This window comes from Stylophora pistillata, chromosome 11 (assembly GCF_964205215.1).
Source record: "Stylophora pistillata chromosome 11, jaStyPist1.2, whole genome shotgun sequence".
In the NCBI taxonomy this organism is placed as follows: domain Eukaryota; kingdom Metazoa; phylum Cnidaria; class Anthozoa; order Scleractinia; family Pocilloporidae; genus Stylophora; species Stylophora pistillata.
The window spans coordinates 15,093,845-15,116,645 of NC_142529.1; the positions used below are offsets into that span (position 1 = coordinate 15,093,845).

Here is a 22,801-nt window from a genome sequence, read left to right on the forward strand (position 1 = left end):
TGATCCTTTGTCTTGTTCATTAAAAAGAGTATGTGCAGACATATTCATGCTTGCATGTACTCTTTTCAATGAAGAAAACAAAGGATCAAATCTCCTTAGTATCATCACATGTTCTATGTTGTGAAAACAAAATGTATAAGCGAAAAAGGTTCTTTTTATCTCGCCATAAACAAGTAATTAGAAAAGATACTTTTGGAGAGGAATATTTGATAGCATGTTACTTGTAAAACCACAAGATGGCTTGTTAACTTTTATTAAAAAATAAAAAAACAAAACAAAAACTGGTGAGTCGAATCTGAACATGGCATTTTTGTTTCTTTTTGGTTTTCTCTATCACTTAAGTTTTCATGAAGGAATAATAATTTGAATATTAAGAAACAAAACATGGCAAGAATTCTATAAGTAAATTGTAGACAATAAAGTTGTCATAAAAATGCCCTTTCTATTGTAACTGCGGGTGGTTTGTATTGTTATTTTAGGTTTATGTCATACTATAATACATTTTTCAGTAAATATGACAGGGCTATGACTATTTTTAGTGCTTACATAAATTCATTATTTGTATTTAACTGATGGAGTCATCCCCCCCTTCAAAAATATTTGTATCTTTTTATTTTTCCATGTTTGATACATCAACATAAGCTGAACTTAGCTAATTAATTGTGGTTTTATGTTCGCTTTAAATACAGCAATTTTAATATGTTACCACTTTTTGGTATTGCATTGCAATATTTTATGTTTAAATTTAAAGCAAATATCACCGGGTTGCATTCCCTGCTAGTGTCCCCCGCAGCAGTTTCTAGTCTCACGGAACGCCTGCGAGGGAGACTAAGTTCCTGCATTCCAGCGTGCCGGTAATATTTCCGTCGCGTCTAACTGGGAAGATTTTTATTTATTATATGTAAGCAGACGGTTTTTCTTAAAACGTATCGAGCATGAAAGAGACTTACATCTCACTTAATTTAGCACTTCCGGTATGGAACCGTACACATATTCCATCAGGCATTATGCAATAAAATAACTACTATAACTTACCTCGACTGACTTTGACTTAAGAAGTACGCCAAGCACCGAAGCAGTTGCATCCATTTTCTCACTCCTTTGCTTTAAAAGTACTGACCCTGCTATGGCAATGCTTGAAAACCAAGAACACTCTTTGGTCCTTTTGTTTGCTGCAGAAGTCATCAAGAACGAGTAGAACAGTGGAGCCCTCTCTTTCCACTCGTTGCAGAGAAGTTGCAAGTCGAATTTGGCCAGATCTTCTTCGCCAGATTTTCTTAAAATTGAAGGATTCTTTTTTGAGCACAACGCCGCTACCTCTTTGGAAAAAGTTTTCAATACATTTTCAATGACGTGATTTCTAAGCGTTGGACTTTTCATCACGGCATTTGCGATCTGTGAAGGTACGCCGTGCGCCAAAGTCTTCCCAATGGTCTGATAGCTTCCACAGAGGGTTTTGTTCATAGTTTTACTAGGATACTGGACGCTCAAAAATGTCTTTGAAGTTTCACTAGTGTTAGTACGATGATTGGAAGCAGCTTTTGAGGCGATTGGAGTAGAAGTAAGTATCGGTTGAGGAATTTCGCACGGGGCTCTTACCGCCGGTTGACCAGGGAAAGCTTCTGGCGCAAGTCCGTTTGGATGACTTCGAATAGGAGACACACCAATAGAGCCAATATGAAATCTTGACGGAGTATAACGTATCTGTTGGCTGATCGCGGTAGAAATACTAGAATTGGCTGTAGCATTTGTAGAAGTACAAGTGGTACTGATCGGATCGAATTGTAAACATTTCCAGGATTTCCCACGGCACGAAGCTTGGATTTCTCCACCGTCGCTCTCAACCTTCAATAAGCGCTTCGTTCTGGGAAGTTCGCGATCCTTGAAGATTCCCTTCAATTCATCTTTGAGCTCTTCAAGATGATCAGAGGCCTTTTTGTACTAGCTTGATCAATCGTCGGTAGCAAGCTTTACAAACTGAAAACTCGCTGGTCGCTGAATAGCAGCTCACACTCACATCCAGACAGGAACTAAAAATCGCTGGAAAATCAAAAGAACTTTTTCCGAAAACATAAATTTTTTCTTTTTTCTCAACTTAAGTGGAACAAATAAAACAGCGATCACTTTCCAAAACCTTTTTCGGCTTTCCTCCATCAAGAAACTACGATGAAATGCAGAATTTGAAAACGCGGGAATAATCATATTTATTACAATCTCTTGTGCTCTGATTGGTCACATAAGAAACGATATCAGTGATCTCATTGGTGCAAAGACAACAAAGGGAATGGAATGTTGTTCGAATGTGAGCAGCCGTTTGTGGGGAGGAGCGTTGCGTGACGAGACTAAAACGGCTGCGAGGGAGACTACACATTGAAAGAATTGTAGCGAAAAAGACGGCTTATGTAAAAAGTTCTTCTTAGCACAAATGCTTTCACCGTACGCTGACTTCAAGCATAAAGACAGCCTATGTAAAAAGTTGTTCCTAGCCAAATGCTTTCACCGTACGCTGACTTCAAGCAGGGCCTAACGACAGTTTGACGATTCGATGGCTCAGTAAATATTATGTTCGAGCAACAATGTGTTAAAAAAGTATTGTTTAATAGAGGATTTTGCGTCAAATCAAAGTTTTTCAGAATTTTCAACGTAACGCAGCGCAATTTCTGGCCTTGAAGGTAAGTAAACAACGATCTAAGCATGATGAATTTTACCGCGTGGGCTTTGCAAACGTAAGAAATTCGCACGTTTTCGCTTTTAACAGCAAATCAAAAAACTGTTTTGAATAAATCTGTCGTTCCGAAATATTTCTTGGCCAGTTTAGTCTTGCCTCCTTATTAATTGGATTCCATGGAACTTGAGATCTCTTCGCTCACGGACAAATTTGCATATTCCCGTTTGAAATATGATCTACGGGCTCATTTGCACACATGCGAAAATATTTAGCGATTTTATCTTGATTTTTGAGAGAAATCGAAATATGCACCTATTGCTTTTTTCGACGAAAATAAGTTCTTTAATTAGTCTTATTTCACTGGAGCTTGTTTTTTGGAGAAAATGATTTTTAAAAATTTACTGCGCATTGTTTGCTTTCTTGCTTTCTCCAAAATTTTGACTTTTCGTAGGCACGTGTTAGATCGCGTTACACGTAAGTGTCAATGGGTTAAACTCGATCTTGCTATAAATTTCCGTGTTTTGAGAAACGAAAAATGGGTTTCGTGTGACAAATTGTGATTCATTGGAAGATAACAGGTGAAGCTTACAACATGAGTCAGTGATTCGATGATGAAAATAAGTTACCAATGCAGGTTTTGCTTTAGTGGAGATAGTATAAAAACACGGTGAAGGTATTTGTTCTCGTCGGATAAGCTGTCTGTCGAGTCGCATACTAGTTGTGCCCGTCGTGTTAGAGTTCTGATAGTTGTGGCTTTGTAGCGACTCGACAGACAGCTTATCCGACGAGAACAAATACCTTCACCGTGTTTTTACGAAGAACAACTACAACAACGACTTCATCCGACGAAACACTCACCGACCCACTACCACTACTGAAACAAACGACACCGCAACCCCTACGACTACAGCAACCATACCGTACATAAAAGGCATGTCTGAAAACATCTCGCGCATCTTACTACCCTTCAATATCCGCGTCGCCCACAAACCCATCACCACACTACGTCAGTTACTAACCAACGTTAAAGACAAAGACGAACCGAGGAATAGACAGGGAACGGTTTATAAGATCAATTGTTCCGACTGCCAAGCCTCCTACATCGGTGAGACTGGCAGAAACCTAAAACCAAGACTGACTGAACACAGACGGGCGACGAGGAAAGGTGATGTCAGCAATCACATTGCTGAACACCATCGACTTACCAACCACAACATTGACTGGGACTCTGCGCAATGCCTAACCTACAGCACTGACTATTTTCAACGACTGACTCTGGAAAGCTGGTTTACTAACTTAGAACAGACTCCCCTAAACAGATGTCAACAACTACCCTCTCCATACAAACGACTCATTCACGACATAAACATCACAAAGGACCAAATAAGAACGACCTAACTTTACCGACAGATCGAAACAGACCAATCACGACCGACTTACGTCACTTGAGTCTTACAGCCAATAAATCACGGCAAAACCAACCGATCATTTCACACGAACTGGAATAAGAACATTCTACTGACAACAATCATTCACTTGACTCTGATGATGACTTCCGCACAGGTTGTCGAAACGTCAGTCACTACCACCGACAACAGTCCTTCTCAGGACTACACTCACCCGGACGATCAGACTACGTCTTCACATGTTACCCCCGGGTTCAAACCATTTTTGTTTATAAAAGAGCTTATGCACCAAGGCTAAAAATGAGACGATTTTTGAATGGTTGAAGCGGTGATCCGAGGACGCTGCACTATCAGGTTTGTAAAGCAGTGGCTTGAACCGTATAAATGGGCATGTCAACGGCATTTCGGTCAGATTCGCCGAAAAGAAGACAAAACATGCCCGTGTAGCACGGCCACCCTATCCCCACTAGTTACTGTATATATCATAGTTGGCCAAAAAACCTACGACTGTAACATGCATAGGACTGAAGCCCCCAAAAGTACAAAGACTGGCTCAACTAGAGGAAGAATAAACCGAGGTATGCTTTAAGTACAAAATGTCCATTATAATGATAATAAAGAAGTTTTCACTTTCCATCTTAGTTTGTAATTTTTTTTCTGAGAAGCTGTAATTTTATTTCTGAGCAATAGTTTTACTTTCCCAACAAGTATATCTCATTATAATTATGAATTATTTGTAGTATGTCTATTTTTTAAGCTGCTTTTCCCTCACTAATCATTTTATTTTATTTATTTTTGCTTTTTCTTTTCTTTCTTAACTAACTTAATGCCATCTGCAACATAAAATGTACTGAGCTAACAGGATACTTCTGCTTTATTTAACCCCCTGATTCACAAAGTAACATTACCATCTTGGTACTACTAGAAAACAAATTTTTAAGAAACAAAACTACTGTAAGGTAAAATAATTATTATAATATAATTTAATCGATGTGAATAAGGCACTGTGTTGTCTTTTCTCATATTGCAACAGCCTTGAATGAATCAACTATCTTCTGAACTTGATTTCTTATATTCAGAAGCTGCATGCCTGAGTTATAAACAAAGAATTCTTGTTGGGTGTTTATGGAGGTGTAAAGAACATAATGATTATGATGATTAATCTTCCAAATTAGAAATGTCATAGGGAAATTATCAGAAGTATTTTCTGAAGTCGAACAAATGAAGTTAAAAAATGTTCAGGAGAAAATTGATTAGATTAAGTCAGCTGTCAATTCCCAGTTAACAGTAAATCATGAGTAACCAAAAGCTTGTAATTAGCCTTGTACTGCTGTACCCATCTAGTCAAATAAAAATCAGTGATGGGATATTCCCAAACATGAACAATGATAGCACCATGCAGATGTCCTTTTCCCAACTGATTACAGGGAAGGGGAGCACTGGTATGGCAGCGCTAGTTGTAGTCAATAAGAAATTCTCAACAAGTTTCAGCAATATACATATATTTTGCCACCTTGAAAAAAAAAATGGTTACAAGTCAAACAGGAATGTTTCATAATGATGTTCTCAATGTGGGGATATGATGTAATATTACTGATGGGGATCATAAATATATCTTATTAACCAAGCGGGAGGGCCGTACTGGGAGAATATCGGCCCGAGGTCTTGACAGTACGGACCTGGCTGCGCTCGGTCCGTACAAAAAAGACCGAGGGCCGATATTCTTCTAGTACGGTCCCGAGCAAGCTTGGTTAATAAGAAATTTATTATACGACTGAAGTTCGAAGGGACACAAGTGTGGTATCATTCGGGACCATTCAGGACAGTGCCCGGTCCAATACTGAGAGAATATTGACCGGCACTAGAGCATTTTCATTGGTTGATTTTAGTTATTGGCCCTCTGACTGCCCGAGTCGGGTAATAATTATCCTTACAGTGCTTCAGAGCATGTGATGTATATGATTCCTTAAGCACATGGAAACTATGTAAAGCTATGCAAAGCTAATCTAAAAAAAAAAATGAATTATAGAAGAAGAGTGGTTGATTATTTGCATAAATTAATGCAATGCACATGCAAGGTAGTGGAATATACTTCAGGTAAACATACATGTGCCTGTAAAAGTTTCGAATGACTGAGTTATAAAAATATAATAATAATAATAATAAAAATCATAATAAAAAAGTGGGTTTCATTGAAAATGCTTTCATGTAAAACAAATACAGCTGTTTTGGAAATTAAAGTAGCAGTTGTAGTAACAAGTACAAGCAAACGTACCAAAGACAAGTAATGGAGATCTACAATCGATTAATATCAATAAAGACTTAATTCAAGATAAATTGTAAATGAACCAATCATGCTGGACGGTCTCAAATACAAACAAATCACAATTTCTTCGATTTCCACTCCCTTTGTAAACATCACCATTATATAAGCTTAAGTCAGGCGTTATTCTGTTCATGAGAGATAAGTTGTTGATAAAACTGCATGTATATGAAATGAACAAATGTTTTCATATTTTAATTTGGATCTATCAACAAAGTTGAAATGGTCAATTGGCAGCCGTAACGATTACTAAAGCTGACGTTTCGAGCGTTACGGACACCCGTTCTTAAAGGCACAGTAAATCAGAAAGGTGGAATGGCGAAAAATCAGTCTAGAAAAGTAAAATTCTCAACCAAGCGAATGATTTCCAAAATGAAAAGGCACCGCAAGTCGGCGCAAAGTGAGTGTGAATATTTTCGCAACTCAATAATTACGTGTATCGCTTCATGCTAATAACACTTAAAAATCCAACCAGTCTTCAGACTCGCTGGAAAATTATCTTACAGAACTAATCTCTTGCTTTGTCTGGATAACTATCGCTGTTTTTGACAATTCTGAAGGCGAGGGCGACTGGCGAACCACGATCGCACTTCGTAACGACGGCCAGCTAAAGTCAGCAAACAGCACAAAACTCCAAACAAAATGACTCCCCTGTACTGCTATTTGTTAAGACGTGGTTTTAGTATTAAAAACCCATTCAAAGGATCAACCATAATAAACAAGGAGAAGTATCATGGATATTTTCCGACTTAAAACCTTGCAAAAGGCCGATGTTTTCATCGAACTAGTCCACAAACACATGGAAGCACTTGGCAGCCTAATGTTGATGACCACTGACCACTGTGACGTCACCAAAACGTATTTCCGCGGTGTCAGTTAACACGCGTGATATTTTGCACACCAGAGTGCAATATGACACGGCATAACACGACTTTTGTTTTCGCACCCTTTAACACGCTTCTTTGTTTAACCTAAACACGGTTCATTGTTTATATGGAACAAAAGGAAATTTTAATCAGGAGTGCATTGTGACACACTGCTACTGTGTTAACGAAAATTTCTTTTGGGTACCGTGCTAAAATAGTGTGCCCATGTCATCACCATTATGCTGGAAATCCTGTGAAGGGTCACATTATGTTGCACGGTTAACCAGTACTACAAACACACTGTATGTACTATGTAGATTTGGAGTTTGAAATTTAAAAGTTAATTTATGTTGACAAATGTGGACATGTTAACCGAATGGAGAGCAGTATGTATGAATGAATAGGTACTGTTGCCTCACTCAAGAAAACAACACAATGATACTTGCCACCCCTTGAACCCATGCAGAGATATTACTCCAGAATCCAACAGGCCACAGTCTATACAATTAAATGATGGAACTGCAGTTTTAAACCTAAAAACTTACCTTTAACTGTAATATAAATATTTCCAGTGGAACTGCCTCCACTATTTTTTGCTTCACAGGTGTACAGTCCTGCGTCTTCCTTTTTTATATTATCGAGGGAGAGAGACCTGGTGTTTCCTTTCAATGTGTTATTCTTGAGCCAGGTTATCTGTGGCTGAGGCTGACCTTGAATGATTTTACAAGTCAAAGTCACATTGTCTCCTTCTCTGATGAGATTGCTTGCTCCTGAAACATTCACCTCTGGTCGAACTTTGAATAAACAAGTAACAAAGTTCAAACAAATTGGCACGGTCATACACACATAACATAAGTCTCCTAGAAAGCAGTTATCTTTTGGGTTACTACTATCAATCTACAAAATGGACAATGCATTTTGACATGACTAATTTGAATAACCAGATGAAGTTAATTTTTCAGACAGCTAAAAACAAATGCATGGATTACATAAAATGACCTTACAGGAATATATACAAATTAATCGAATGAAGCCTTAAAATGTAAAAAGCAAAATGTTTTAAAAATCTGAGCTTTCGCCGATCAACGGCATCATCAGGGATAAGAAAATATTCCTGATGATGCTGTTGATCGGGGATCGCTCGGATTTTTAAAACATTTTACTTTTTAAAAAAATATTCCCTGATGATGCTATTGCCGATTGGTGAAAGCTAGGATTTTTAAAACATTCTACTTTTTACAGCAGTGTAAGGCTTTATTCGATTAATTTGTATCTATTTCAACATTGCTGCTGAAGGACAACAAGAACAGATTATTGACCTTACAGGATTGCATATTGGCAAAAATTAAAGACCTTACACACAAAAAAAGAACAATGCCAAAGATTGTTTTAAACCTCAGTAAGCTAAATGAAGAACCCATTTTATCAGCACTAAATGTTGTAACTGCACTACTTTAGGGACTAAATTCTCAACTTTTAAGACAGGTAGTATGGTGTAATGATACAATTAACAGTTTTATATTTTGCCAACGCTTCACCTACCTATAACAGACACAAGTATGTTCTTAGGTGCACTTGTGACCCTACTTGGTCCTTTATTCTGTTTCATGGTACAAATGTATGTTCCATTGTCTTCAGGTTGAACAGGATCAATGTGTAGACTGCCACTGGGCATTTGAGAAAATCTTCCCCCATTAAGCAATAAATTCCTTCCTTGTTTGCTCCAAGTTATCTGTGGAGGTGGTTTTCCTTCAGCATTACAGTTTATAATTCCAAACATGTCTGCAGTAAGGCTCTGCTCACCTTGAGTGTTTTCAGTGAATCTTGCTGTTGGAATAAACAATGAGGACAACCACTTACCAAAATTGTAGCTGCATTGAAGAAATGTCGCCTAGTCTGTACTTTGTCTATATGCTGAATGCTGGTCACATTTACTGTACAGTTACATGTATTTTAACATACTCTAAAATTAATGCCTTCTCAGTATGTTGAAAACCATTTACCTACCATTAATATAAACTGTGTAATACTGAACATATTCCAATCTGTGGCATTCATATGTTCCTCCATCAGACAACTGCACATTTTCTATGACCAGCTCACCATCTTTTTTGGTCTTGACCCTCTCAGAAGGAGAAGTTCTATTTTGCATCTTTTTACCATTAATAATCCACATTGCAAAACTGGTTTTGTTAAGTATTGCGCAGTGAAGATTTTCATTGCTACCAATATCAAAGAAAAGTTCCTTTTTCCCCATTACTTGTTTGTTCTCTGAAAGAAATTTTTTCAAATAGAACAATGATAAGTTCATTCTGTTTAAACTTTTTGGTACTAGCTAGCTATGGATTGTAAAACTATTAGTATCTTAATCCTTGTTGCAAACACTGTAAACAAGTAACTGGTCATGTTCAGGAATTTTCATCTGGGCATTATAAATACCTTACTTACTTGGTTGACACAGTGCTTGAGAACCTTTGCCATCTCCTTGACATTGACCTGGCACATGCAACTTTCCATCAGAGCGAGTGCAAGATGCAAGTTCTAACTCGTTTCCAGTGCAAGAAACATCAAACATTACAGCAGTAATGTTCTCACCCTCTATGTCTGAGCCAATGAATTCAGCAAGAGCCTCTTCAAAGCCAAGTTGACGACAAATAACTTTGACATCATTGAAATCCCATCCATTGGCACATATTTTCCCCCATTTTCCTTTGTAAAATACTTCCACTCTTCCACCATACTCTACATTTGCACCATTCAAGCGAACAGGAACTTATAAAGTCACAAAATACTGAGAAATTAGTGAAGGTATGTTAATTATGTAGTAAATTAAGAAAAAGATTGAAACTATGGATAAAAGAGGGAGATAGCATGATTATAGACAAATTTAAAAAGTCAAGGTGTGACCAAACAGGTTAAGATATCCAATATGGTTGAAGGGTTCTTTGATAGGCAGTTGTCTGGGTATCATCTTTGGGTCTTTATTTACATCTTCAGTTACAATTTAAATTAATCCTACAAAACAGTCAAATTTTCTTTCTTAATTTGTGATATTTTTAACAGTAAGAGCAATCTTTGTGAAAAAGGCTACTACATTATTACTGATCAAAGCAAGAAAGAATGTTTTAGTGAGGTCTATCACCTCAAATATTGATCAAGTCTATAAGGGTACCATGCAACTAGAATGCCATGTAGAAGACTGAAGCGGATATGACTAGAGTCCAAAATGCATAATTGATCATTACCTTTGCACAATTGCAATTTGTTTGAGAAGTGTTCTCCACATTTTGTCAGAATGGTGGTGCAGTTGTAGTTAATAGATGTCTCTGATTCATTGTCACTGTCTTCATACCATCTTCCATAGTAACTGCTGTTAGAGTATCCCATTGCCATGCACATCAAATCTTCTTCAGCTTTATTCCAGTTACTGATGCAAAGCTTTTGCCAGCTGCTGTTTGTGTAGATTTCCATTGTGCCAACTGATGGGTTCCCCTCCGTTGTAAAGCGCAGTGGAAATTCTGATAGAAGAAATAACACAAAATTGCAAGTCTGTTTTAAATAGCCTTCTTAATTCATTCAACATGTTTTAATTGTTATGTGAATGATTCCCTTAGATAGGCACTCAGTTTCAAATGAATTCCAATTCTAGGTGTAGATGTCTAGAAACAATTACTAGCCCATGGCAAAAACATATTAATTTATACTGCTAGCATCAGACATTATATATTTCAACAAGAAACTGAATATTTAAACTGAATATTAATTTATACTGCTAGCATCAGACATTTTATATTTCAACAAGAAATGGAATATTTAAGAAGTAATTTTCAAGAAAATTTAGTGGTAAATGCATATAAATGATGACACCAAATTAAAATAGTAAAAACATTTGCAAGACATAATGTATGGGATTGGATGCTAAGACAAAACAATAAAGATGACGATCCTGATGATAATAATAGGTGTGAGAATGATAATGATAACATTAATAATGACTAGAACTTAAATATTCAAGTGTCAACGTAATGTTAATGATAATTTTGGAAAAGGTGAATCTATTATGAAGTAACTTAAAAGGCAAAGGCTTTTAAAGAAATTAGCCATTAAATATGGGGTTCAACAAAGATTACACTCTGATGTCTGTATTTCCATAAATATTGCACCATATAATTACAATTCACACACACTGATTTCACTATCTGTATGAGTTACCTTCACAGCAGCTGGATATGTTGTTACATTGTCTCACAACTGCTCTGCTCCCATCACAGTTTTCCCCGCCATATGCTGGTTCTGGATTAGAACATTCTCTAAACCTTATCTGTATACCACTGACTGTTTTTGAGCAGATACTCCAAGCACTCCACTCATTCCAACCGCCATTGACTGACAATGTTTCAATAACAAGCAGATGAGAAACAACTCCAAACTTTGCCTCCGGGAGAAGACACTGTGATTACTTTGTTTTCCGAAATTAGGATTTATTACTTTGCCTAGTCAACATTTTCATTCTAATAAAGAGCTGGAAAAAATTAAAAAAAAACTTAAAACACATATATCACTGAAAAAATGTCACGTAAATTATTACCTCTGCCTCAGGGTTAATACGCTTTTTTTAATTGTTACAAGATTTTTGGTAATTTTTAGTTCTCATTTCAGAGACCCTGATAGAACGCAATGTTGCAATTTCGAACAATCGACCTCAAATCGTATCCAATCGCACAATTCATGAAAAATCACATAATTCAAAGAAAATTGCCAAAATTCCACAAGCTAAACGATTAATTATTACTTTATCTCCAAAAATCCATTAACTATCATGGTATCAGAGGTTAACATGATCAACTGACTAAATATGCTCTAAAATGCACAACTGCTTGCCAATTAGCAAATGCTATGCATATGGCTAATTCATTCATGTATTAAATAAGAGTAAGGTGAGAAAGGAACTTGGATAGGCTCGTTCAATGAGGCACGAGGAAATCTAGGCAGTTCTGTAATTGAAATGAACAACTGCCTGCCAACATGCAAATGACATATATATATATATATATATAACTGCAGACAGGGTGCACACTGTTTCGACCTATGTGGGTCTCGTCAGTGCAGTGCAGACACTGGCACTGACACGTACTGCAGTGCAGACACTGACACTGACACGTCAGTGCAGTGCAGACACTCTATATATATATCTATATATAGAGAGTTTAAAAAATTGCGAGGATGGACAACTTCTGACATAAAAAATATAAAACATTTTAATAAAAAACGTTTCGGTCCGAGACCTTCAGATATTTACAACTTTTGAAATAAAAAAAAGAGAGCATTAAAGTGCCACTACGACGAAAATTTGTCACTCTCTGGTTTTGACATTTTTTAGCGCCAATCAAGTAAATATGTTTAGAATTGTACTATGTGATAGTTTTTAGGTCGATGGAAGCGAAATAAGCCTTGATATATAGCTGGCCGAAATTCACGAAAAACCCGTCCGCCATTACTCAGCTCGCAACCGAGAGCCAGCGACTGAACTGAAAAGCGGTTTTACGCATGAGTTGACCTGTGACATCCCATGCACACTTTCGCATCGTGCTTCGTGTGTTGTGAGAGATTCCACAGTGGAAATTCTAGGCATTTTATAAGATGTATTCTTCCTCGAATTCTTCTTCCAAATGGCATACAAATTTAGCCACTTTTTTTAAGGTTGAGCTGTGCATATGACGTCACTTCCGAAAGGCTCCAACTAGTGCCAACTCTTTTTGCCACACTCGGCCAGTTTTGAATTGAGTAATGGCGGGCGACCAAAAACGAAAAACAAGGTTGAAATAATCATACTTCCCGTGAGAATTTTGCGATTAAACTTGGCATGGTAAGTGTTTCTTACTTCTAGTTTCCAGAAGTGAAAAGAAAAGGCAATGCGAAAGTTTGATCATAGTGGCACTTTAAATAAGATCGAAGTGCTAATGAATACGTAATTATAAATAACAACTAATGAATTGGTGCTAATAAAAAGATAACAAGAAACCTAATTAAAAAGAAAGCAATGGACAAAATACAAGAAACAAACCCTAAAAACTAAGAGATAAGAATACTAAATATGTTAAAATGAGTGGCGTAACCAATTGCAAAGAAGCAATGAGGCAAGTTAAAAAAGGGGGAGGCCCACTTTTAACTACAACTATAAACCGTAACAAAATCCCAAAACAAGGCCTTTGGAGCCCGAAAGGGCAAATTAGCAGCAAAATCCCTGGAGGGGCCCTTAAATGATACTAATCATAATAAGATCCCTTGGCAGGGCCTCTGAGCCCAATCCACACCTTAAAAGGGCCGAAAAAATCCAAGAATAGGGCCTTTGAACAATCAATCAGTAGTGCCTAATATAAGATGGAAAATTAATTATTTATAGCAAATTCTATTTTTTGAATGAAATTCCTTTCTTTTATTCAAGCCATGGGGTGCCAAAGAGAACAACTGAGCACTCCAATAAGCCTCTTTTGTGATTAAAAGCCTATCTATCTCTTCAGAGCCACTAGAGGCCTGTACCTGATCAATGCATTGGAACGAAAAATCGTCCAGGGTGTGTGGGGTTTAGTTAAAGTGTATCGCTACTTCATAAGTTGTTTTGTTTGTGAGCATAGCAGATTTGTGCTTTCGAAATCTAACTTTAAAGTCGGTACTAGTAGATCCCACGTATTGTAGGCGACATTTCTTTCAAGAAGCCAAGTAAATCACATTTTTAGAATCACAAGAGAGTCTAGAGTGAATGGTGTAATTTTTGTCCGTCTGAAAGCTGAGAAATGATATAGATTCAACAAAAAAATTCTTACAGAGGTCCCTATATATATATGTTACAGAGGTCGCCTATATATATTAAAAAACAGACAAGGAGAAGTTGTGGCTGTGAAAAAGTGCTTGATGTGGGTTGTAGAGCATTTCAATAGCGGTTATAAATTAATGACAGGAAGATCGTGCCACCATTACTCTGAGTTTCATGGAGCTTGCGCTGTGATCGTCAGACTGTTTGAAAGAAACAAAAACCGTCAACGATCGCAGCACAAGCTGCATGAAAGTCAGAGTAATAGTGAAATGATCTTCCTGTCATTAATTTATAACCGCTACATATAATTATAACCTTTTTACTGTATCAAATAAGAATAAGGTGAGAAAGAAACTTTACCAAATCAAAATATCGACACATAGTAAAAAACATAGCAACTACTGCATGCACATTAAGAGCAGATCCGTGCAAGAATCAAACAAAATTGCAAATCCTCAGCAAAGCTGAAAAAATCAAATTCACTCGTCTTTTGCATATAGATAGCCTTTAGAAAGTATATGAAGGCAAGAGTACCAGATAACCCCATACATTAATTATGCATTCAGACTAGTAGACTTTGTTTTTAAAGTTTTCTCATAAAATACAAAGAAGTGGAATTCATAATTAATGTTTGGGGTTATATGGCACTCTTTCCGTATGTGAATGCCATGCAGTTTTTTCCTTGAAATATCTGTTAATTCCTGAGAAAAATGATGGAAGCCATTTTCCCCTTAGGCACAATTTGGTGATCCCAAATGCTTACAAATGGGGTGCAAAAGTCACTTGACTCGCTTGTCAAAAACTGCTTTGCTAGAAAAAGCCATCATAGTTCCAATTTGTTGTATAACTTGCCATGGTCTAAACAACATGATTTCCTAAACATTAGATTTATCTGTGTATTCAAGAGAAGTAAAGAAGTTATGGCTCTCCCATGCTACGTAAGACGGTAGGCGAAGAGTGAGGATAATTTTGAGCATGCACCTTTGATTAGAATTTCATAAGATTAAGAATGACAATACCCGAGTTAACGATCTTTCAAAGTAAATGTGAATTTTACTTTGTGGAAAGGAATGTGGGATTTTTAAGAATTTGTTGAAAATCGTCAACGAAATACCTAAAATCCCGCCATGTTGTGTATACGTGACCATTAACAAAAACAAAATCGTTTTTGTTTTAGAGATCATGGCAACTCAAAAAGCGTAAAGAACAATGCAAATATACTGACCCCAACTAGGATATGATATTCTCAAATTTTCAAAGTGCTTCATTTTACCGTTTGGTTAATTTCATTCGTGAGGTTTATCATGAACAGAGAACTGAGCCCGCCGCTGCAGCCTCTATCAAAACCAGCTTAGTTTTCAATGAATTCTTTGTAGCTCGCTTTTCACACTTGTACTCTTTATACTGTTACTACAAATTTTCTGAAAATTCTGAAGGAAACCATAAAAGGGCTGACAATAAAGCCAACTAGTTCAAGCATGTGTTCCCATGCTTTTACCACGGACCGTTTTGAGACTATGTAAATTACGTCTTGCTCACAAAGCACCACAAAATTTGCATATCAGGCTGAGCAAGAATTCGTGACAGTAATTGGTACGGATAAGGTATTCTCAATGGCCAAGATTGGGTCTCTAAGCCATATGTCTCTTTTCTTTTGTTTTTGAAAATTGTTGTTCCGAAGTTTTCAATCAAATCAGTTCAAAACAGGAAAGAGGTCTCGATGGTTTTACCTTATGTAATTTGCGTAGCGCGACATTATAATATGATAAATTTGTGAACTGCTGACTATACACGCAAAGTATTGTCTTTCTTAAATTTAGAATTTTTATTTAGCTCACGTGGGAAAAAAAACATGCACTAATGAGGTTAATTTAGTTACATAAAATTGAGGTGTTCGATTCTGCAAAAGTAAGTAACAAGAAAGATAAATTCTTGGTAAAATAGTTTATCAGCAATCTAAAGAGAAATCTGCTACCCTAAAGTAATGCATTATAGAGAAAGACCACATACTTCCTCTCCGCCCCCCACTCCATGAACAAATTCAGCTGTCACTCAAGCTCGTTTGGCCTCTATGCTAATTTAATTATAAATTCAAGTGAATCAAATTTGCATACAATCTATATAGTCGGCTCAATCAGTGTTTTAATGAATTTTGTCGCAAAGAACACCAACACGTCATATCAAGCACACAAGGAATACAAATTGCAAAGTTTAGACGTTTTCAGAAGCATCCATTTTTATTGAGCTGCAACATAAAAGTGGCGGTGCAGATGTCAAACTTACAGACACCGCAGAATGAAGAAAACGGCAAAACAGACTGAAACTCCGGACTTATATATATAAACAGCTAAGAATATAATATTTGAGTAATGGTTATTATATTTACTTTCAATTAATATATGCATCGGAGTCGTTTTAATTCTTATTATATCAATGCCTTGATGGTCACAAGTACACAACAGGATGGCAGGATTTTTTTGTCTTTCTTCACGAATTTCAAAAAATTGTAAAAAATTCCAAATTCATTTCCCCAAACTAAACTATACATATTCTGAAAGATCATCAACTCTAGTATTATCAGTCATAATCTTACAACATTCTGAGCAAAGGCACATGCTAAAAATTATCATTGTTTTTCGCCTACCGTTTCATGCAACACAGGAGAGCTATAAGCTTTTGACTTCTCTTGAATACTGGAATCAATCTAATCCTTATGAAATCACAGTGTTTAGACAATGAAAAGTTGTACAATAACTTGGAACTGTGATAGCTTTCTCTAGCGCAGTTTTATTGATACGCGAGTTGAGTGAATCATGACCTATTTTAAACCTGTTCGGTGTTGCCAAATTGATCCCAGGACTAAAAACGAAATGTTTCCATTTTTTCGGAAGCAAATAACTTTTTAAGGAAATAAACTGCACAACAATTGTCTACTTTCTAAAGGCTACTTGTACGCAAAAGAACAACAAATTTTAGTTTCTTAACTTTGCCATACAATGTTTGATTTTTGCACGGATTAATGCTCTTAATATCTAGAAAATCATGTAAATTGGCTAAAAAGGGGATGGAGCACCTTAACCTGAAAAATTAGTGCTCATAAAGATAACAGATGGCTGGCATAACACTGATTACTCACTCTTCTTACCTGGACAATGATTTGTGTTGCAAGTTTGGTTCATGCGACTAAGTCCTTGGCAATCCTCTCCAGGCCACACTCGCGGTGGATTGGTACAGCTGCGATATCGTCTCTGTGATCCACCACCACAAGTTACACTGCACCTCCCCCATGACCCCCATGAGGACCAACCACCATCAACTATCATCAAATTAATTAACATGATTAACAGTTTAACATGACTATACTGCTTGTCCTTTTAACTTTGGAACCAAATCAAACAAACGTAAGGAATAAGTTGGAAAAAACAAACAGTCAAAGACTGCACTTGGCTACAAGCAAAGCACAATTTTTATACCATAAAAATAACAAGAGGTTGTTATTATAATAACTGTACACCAGAAAGAAGTGTTGCAGCCTATTTGTTTCACATGTTAAATAGAAAACCTGCTTCACCCCATATGTTTATGACATTTTCATTACATTAAAAGCAAGAAAACTTCAAAAAAAATTGAATCACATAAATTATTCAGGAAATGCCATGCAAATGATTACTTCTGCTTGGGTTAACACACCTTTTTCATTGTTACAAGAATTTTGGTAATTTTTAGTTTCTTGTTTCCTTTTTAATAAAGCTGAAATTTTTCCACTGTCTCGTTTTGGTGGATAGGAGGTATAAAACACTGAGTACTGACTCGCCCTTAAACAGTTATACATGTTGCAGCATGAGAGTTGGTCCTTGTTAATCCCTTCCACCCCACTGTAGAGAGGGACTGGTACAACAAAGCACTCCTCTTTGTAATTCACCCCTGCAAGTTACATTGCAGCTCTCCCATGTTCCCAAGGATGACCAGTCACCATAAACTATCATTATATCAGTGGATGACAAGATCAACTGATTAAATATGCTCTAGGCAGTTCTGCAATTGAAATGCAAAACTGCCTGCCAACATGCAAATGACATATAATTATATACCGTATTTATTCGCCTACAAGCCGATCTCGGCTATAAGCCGAGACCCTAAACTTCTTCATGTCAGCAGTTGTTGCATTGAAATAAAAAATAAACACAAAACATTCGGCTATAAGCCGAGACCTAATAATTGCAAAGTACTCCACGCGTGTCGTTAACTGAGATGAATTAACATAAACCGAAAACAAAAGGAGCTTCCCTCTCGGGAAACATGCAAAGAAAAAGTAGGTTATTTTACTCAGTTGTTATTGGTCGTTTAATTGAAAGTAACAACAAATCACAGATAAGTTGAATTTAATGTGTAAATAGATAGAACCATGCGTGACATAACAAAACATTCACCTGAGTTCAGAATCCTGTCTCGAGCAATCGCTCTCTTTCAAAGTTATCGTAATCGATCATCATGCCGAAAGTTCGTCGTTCTTCATACAACTTAGCGTTCAAACTAAAAGTCGTTGCTGAAGCAAAGGCCGTCGAGAACAACTCCGAGATCGCTAGAGATTACGGAATCAGTGAATCGATGGTGCGTCGCTGGCTAAAAGATCAAGCGAACCTGTTTAATGGTGAGCTTAAAATGTCAGCAAAGCGAAAGACGATGGGCTGCTTTTCGCCAAAGTATCCTGAATTGGATCAAACACTACTGGACTGGTTTTCAGAGCAGAGGAGTCAAGGTAAGTCTTTCGCTTCTTTAAAACAATGAAAAGCTTCGATCAGCTGATATCTGTCAGATCGTGTTGCAATGTTTACACAAACCGTGGGAATGACCGCTTCTGATTGGCCAGTTTTTCATGTTGTCAAAACAAGTCAAATTGATCTCTTTTATCTTTTAAAGGAATTGGTGTAAGCGGATTAATTCTACGGCTAAATGCGAAAAAGTTGAGCAGTGATCCAGACTTCAAAGCCTCACTGGGTTGGTAGCAGAGATGGAAAAAGCGCCATTCCATCAGCCTTCGCACTAAGATCACTAATTTCGTGATCTCGGAAATTTGTGTTTGTTAATAATCGCTCGGCTAATAGTCGAATAAACATTGAATTTCGAAGCTTGTTAAGCACCCGTAAATATTTTTGGCGAAAATACTCGGCCATAAGCCGAACCCCTACCTTGGCGAGAATTTACCTGTTCTCAGTTTAATTTGTTGGAAAAATCGCTCGGCTTATAGGCGAATAAATACGGTATGTACCAAACAACAAACATATGAAATACATATGAACTGCGGTTATGAAACGTATATGTGCACGATCCTTCGCAGTAAAGCACTATTTAAGCAATAGTGAAAATCAGACCTGAAAAAAATTTGAAATCTGAAAGGTCAATTTGAATTAATTTGATGGCCTGCTCCCAGTTGGCTTGTTAGCTCAATTGGTAGAGCGCTGCACTAGTATCGCAGAGGTCAGTGGTTCGAATCCCGTACAGGCCTGAATTTTTTTCAGGTCTGATTTTCACTATTGCTTAAATAGTACTTTACTGCGAAGGATCGTGCACATATACGTTTCATAACCGCAGTTCATATATATGTATTTCATATGTTTGTTGTTTGATTTATCATCTACGGGTTTATCTCCAATTAATTTGATGGCCTACTCCCAGTTGGCTTGTTAGCTCAATTGGTAGAGCACTGCACTAGTATCGCAGAGGTCAGCGGTTCAAATCCCGTACAGGCCTGAATTTTTTTCAGGTCTGATTTTCACTATTGCTTCAATAGTGCTTTACTGCGAAGGATCGTGCACATATACGTTTCACAACCGCAGTTCATATATATGTATTTCATATGTTTGTTGTTTGATTTATCATCTACGGGTTTATGTCCAATTAATTTGATGGCCTGCTCCCAGTTGGCTTGATAGCTCAATTGGTAGAGCACTGCACTAGTATCCCAGAGGTCAGTGGTTCGAATCCCGTACAGGCCCAAAATTTTTTTCAGGTTTGATTTTCACTATTGCTTAAATAGTGCTTTACTGCGAAGGATCGTGCACATATACGTTTCATAACCGCAGTTCATATATATGTATTTCATATGTTTGTTGTTTGATTTATCATCTACGGGTTTATGTCCAATTAATTTGATGGCCTGCTCTCAGTTGGCTTGTTAGCTCAATTGGTAGAGCACTGCAATAGTATCGCAGAGGTTAGTGGTTCGAATCCCGTACAGGCCTGAATTTTTTTCAGGTCTGATTTTCACTATTGCTTAAATAGTGCTTTACTGCGAAGGATCGTGCACATATACGTTATATATGTACCGCCAATTACTGTTAGAGAATAAGGTGAGAAAGAAACTTTAGCTTAATACCAAATCAAAATACCAGCATATAGTAAAAAACCTTACAAATCCTGCACATTAATATCTAGAAAATCACGTAAATTGGCAAAAAAGGGGATGGAGCACCTTAACCTGAAAAATTAGTGCTCATAAAAATAACAGATGGCTGGTGTTGGAAAAAATAAACAGTCAAAGACTGCACTTGGCTACAAGCAAAGCACAATTTTTATACCATAAAAAGAACAAGAGGTTGTTATTATAATAACACCAGAAGGAAGTGTTGCAGCATGTTTGTCTCGCATGTTAAACAGAAAACCTGCTTCACCCCACATGTTTATGACATTTTCATTATATTTAAAAGTAGGAAAAATTATTGAGGAATTAATTTACCGCATAAATTAGTACTTCTGTTTGGGTTAATACACTTCTTTCATTGTCACAGCATTTTTGGTAATTTTTAGTTTCTTGTTTCCTTTTTTTGTAAAGCTTAAAATTTTCCGTTGTTTGGGTTTTGTGGATGGGAGATATAAAACACTGACTATTGACTCTCCCTTAGCCAGTTATACGTGTTGCAACATGAGAGTAGGTCCTTGACAATCCCTTCCACCCCACTGTAGAGAGGGAATAGTTCAACTGTGCACTGGTCTTTGTAATCCACCCTCACGAGTTACATTGCAGCTCTCCCATGCTCCCCAGGATGACCACACCAGCCACATTAACTATCATTTCAGCATATTTCTAGAGTCTACAAGTTCCTGTATTTGAGCGATTAATGAAATTCAATAGAAAAAAGAACATTTTTAAATAACACAAATGTTAAAATGAAAAACAATGCCCACTTCTGATAAACAAAATATCAAAGCTTGAAAAAACTTACCACCTGATTTGTTTGCAAACATCCACAGGAAAGGGAAAAAGATGAAAGTGAATGAAATAAAAAGAACATTTCTCAATAAAATCAATTCATTTTCATTCAGGATACTCTTAACCCTTCATTGACCCCTAAGAGTACTTGTATTTGATTTCTCCCAACAATATCACACCTTAATCAAGTACTAAGGCCACAAGAATAAAGGAAATGATCCACAACTAAAGAAGTTCTTGACTGTTTAACAAATTCTACTTGTTAACACTTTGTATCCTGAACAGTATGGAGAATATGCATACTGATGTTAGGGTGCTAATTTAGGTTAGAGAATGAAGACAGTGGTACAGTAGTTAGATACAGTCATAAATTATGACCAACTGACTAAATGAGAAAGAAGTCTTTTTAAGACAATGACTAAAGGAAGCATTTTTAATAAAAACATAGACATGATAAAATGAAAAGCACTGAACACTCTCAATAAACAAAATATCAAAGCTTCAAAAAGCTTACCACCTGATTTGTTCACAAACATCCACATGAAAAGGAAAAACGTGAAAGTCAATGGAATAAAAAGAACATTTTTTGATAAAAACAATTCATCTTCATTAAGGACACTCTTAACCCTTCATTGACCCCTAAGAGAATTGTATTTGATTCCTCCTTACAATATTACATCTTAATCAAGTACTCAGGTCATAAGGACAAAAGAAATGATCCGCCACCAAAGAAGCTCTTGACTGTCTAATAAATTCTACTTGTCAGCATCTCAGGAAATGGATAGTACAAAGAATATGCATGCTGATGTTAGGGTGTGAATTTAGGTTAGAGAATTATGACAGTGGTACAGTTATTAATTATGGTAATATTGACCAACTGGCTAAATGAAAAGGAAATCTTTTTAAGTCAATTATTATTAAATTATTATTAGGAGCATTATTATTAAACACTATTGATAAACAATGAATAAAAGATTGAAGACACTAAGTATCTAATTTGTTCCAAACATCCACATGAAAAGGAATAACTATATAACACATAAGATACAAGATATAAAAAGACTAACTGATTACAATTATATGAGGAATTCTTTTAAAGTCAATTATTAAAGGAGCATTATTAATAAACACACAAGTGATAAAAAGAAAAACACTGAACTCTCTTGACAAACAAAATATCAAAGCTTGAAAAAACTTACTAGCTGATTTGTTCACAAACATCCACATGAAAAGGAAAAAGATGAAAATCAATGGTACAAAAAAGTACATTTTTAAATAACACAAACGATAAAATGAAAAACATTGAAGGCTCTTGATAAATAAAATATCAAAGCTTGAAAAAACTTACAGCCTGGTTTGTTCCCAAACATCCGCATGAAAAGGAAAAAGATGAAAGTCAATGGTAAAAAAGGAACATTTTTATATAAAATCAACTCATTTTCATTCAGGATACTCTTAAAATTAACCCTTAAGCTTCATTGACCCCCAAGAGTACTTGTATCTGATTTCTTCTA

At 36.5% G+C, this 22,801-nt stretch overlaps 1 protein-coding gene across 2 annotated transcripts in view; it reads right to left on the reverse strand.

Annotated features, from left to right (window-relative positions):
- Positions 1–21,578, reverse strand: part of LOC148720226 (fibroblast growth factor receptor 1-like) — a 34,152-nt gene extending 12,574 nt beyond the window's left edge. The window contains exons 1-8 of one of the 2 annotated variants that reach the window (XM_088739653.1): positions 21,301–21,578; positions 17,223–17,393; positions 11,476–11,649; positions 10,509–10,781; positions 9,712–10,035; positions 9,271–9,534; positions 8,806–9,090; positions 7,809–8,057 (exon numbers count right to left, since the gene is read on the reverse strand). In XM_088739653.1, the coding sequence (XP_088595779.1) occupies positions 7,809–8,057; positions 8,806–9,090; positions 9,271–9,534; positions 9,712–10,035; positions 10,509–10,781; positions 11,476–11,649; positions 17,223–17,393; positions 21,301–21,322 (1,762 nt within the window). In that variant the 5' untranslated portion in view covers positions 21,323–21,578. Of the gene's footprint in view, positions 1–7,808; positions 8,058–8,805; positions 9,091–9,270; positions 9,535–9,711; positions 10,036–10,508; positions 10,782–11,475; positions 11,650–17,222; positions 17,394–18,507; positions 18,648–21,300 lie in introns of those variants that run through there. The other variant, XM_088739654.1, reaches the window with a different exon arrangement.
- Between the last annotated feature and the right edge of the window lie 1,223 nt (positions 21,579–22,801).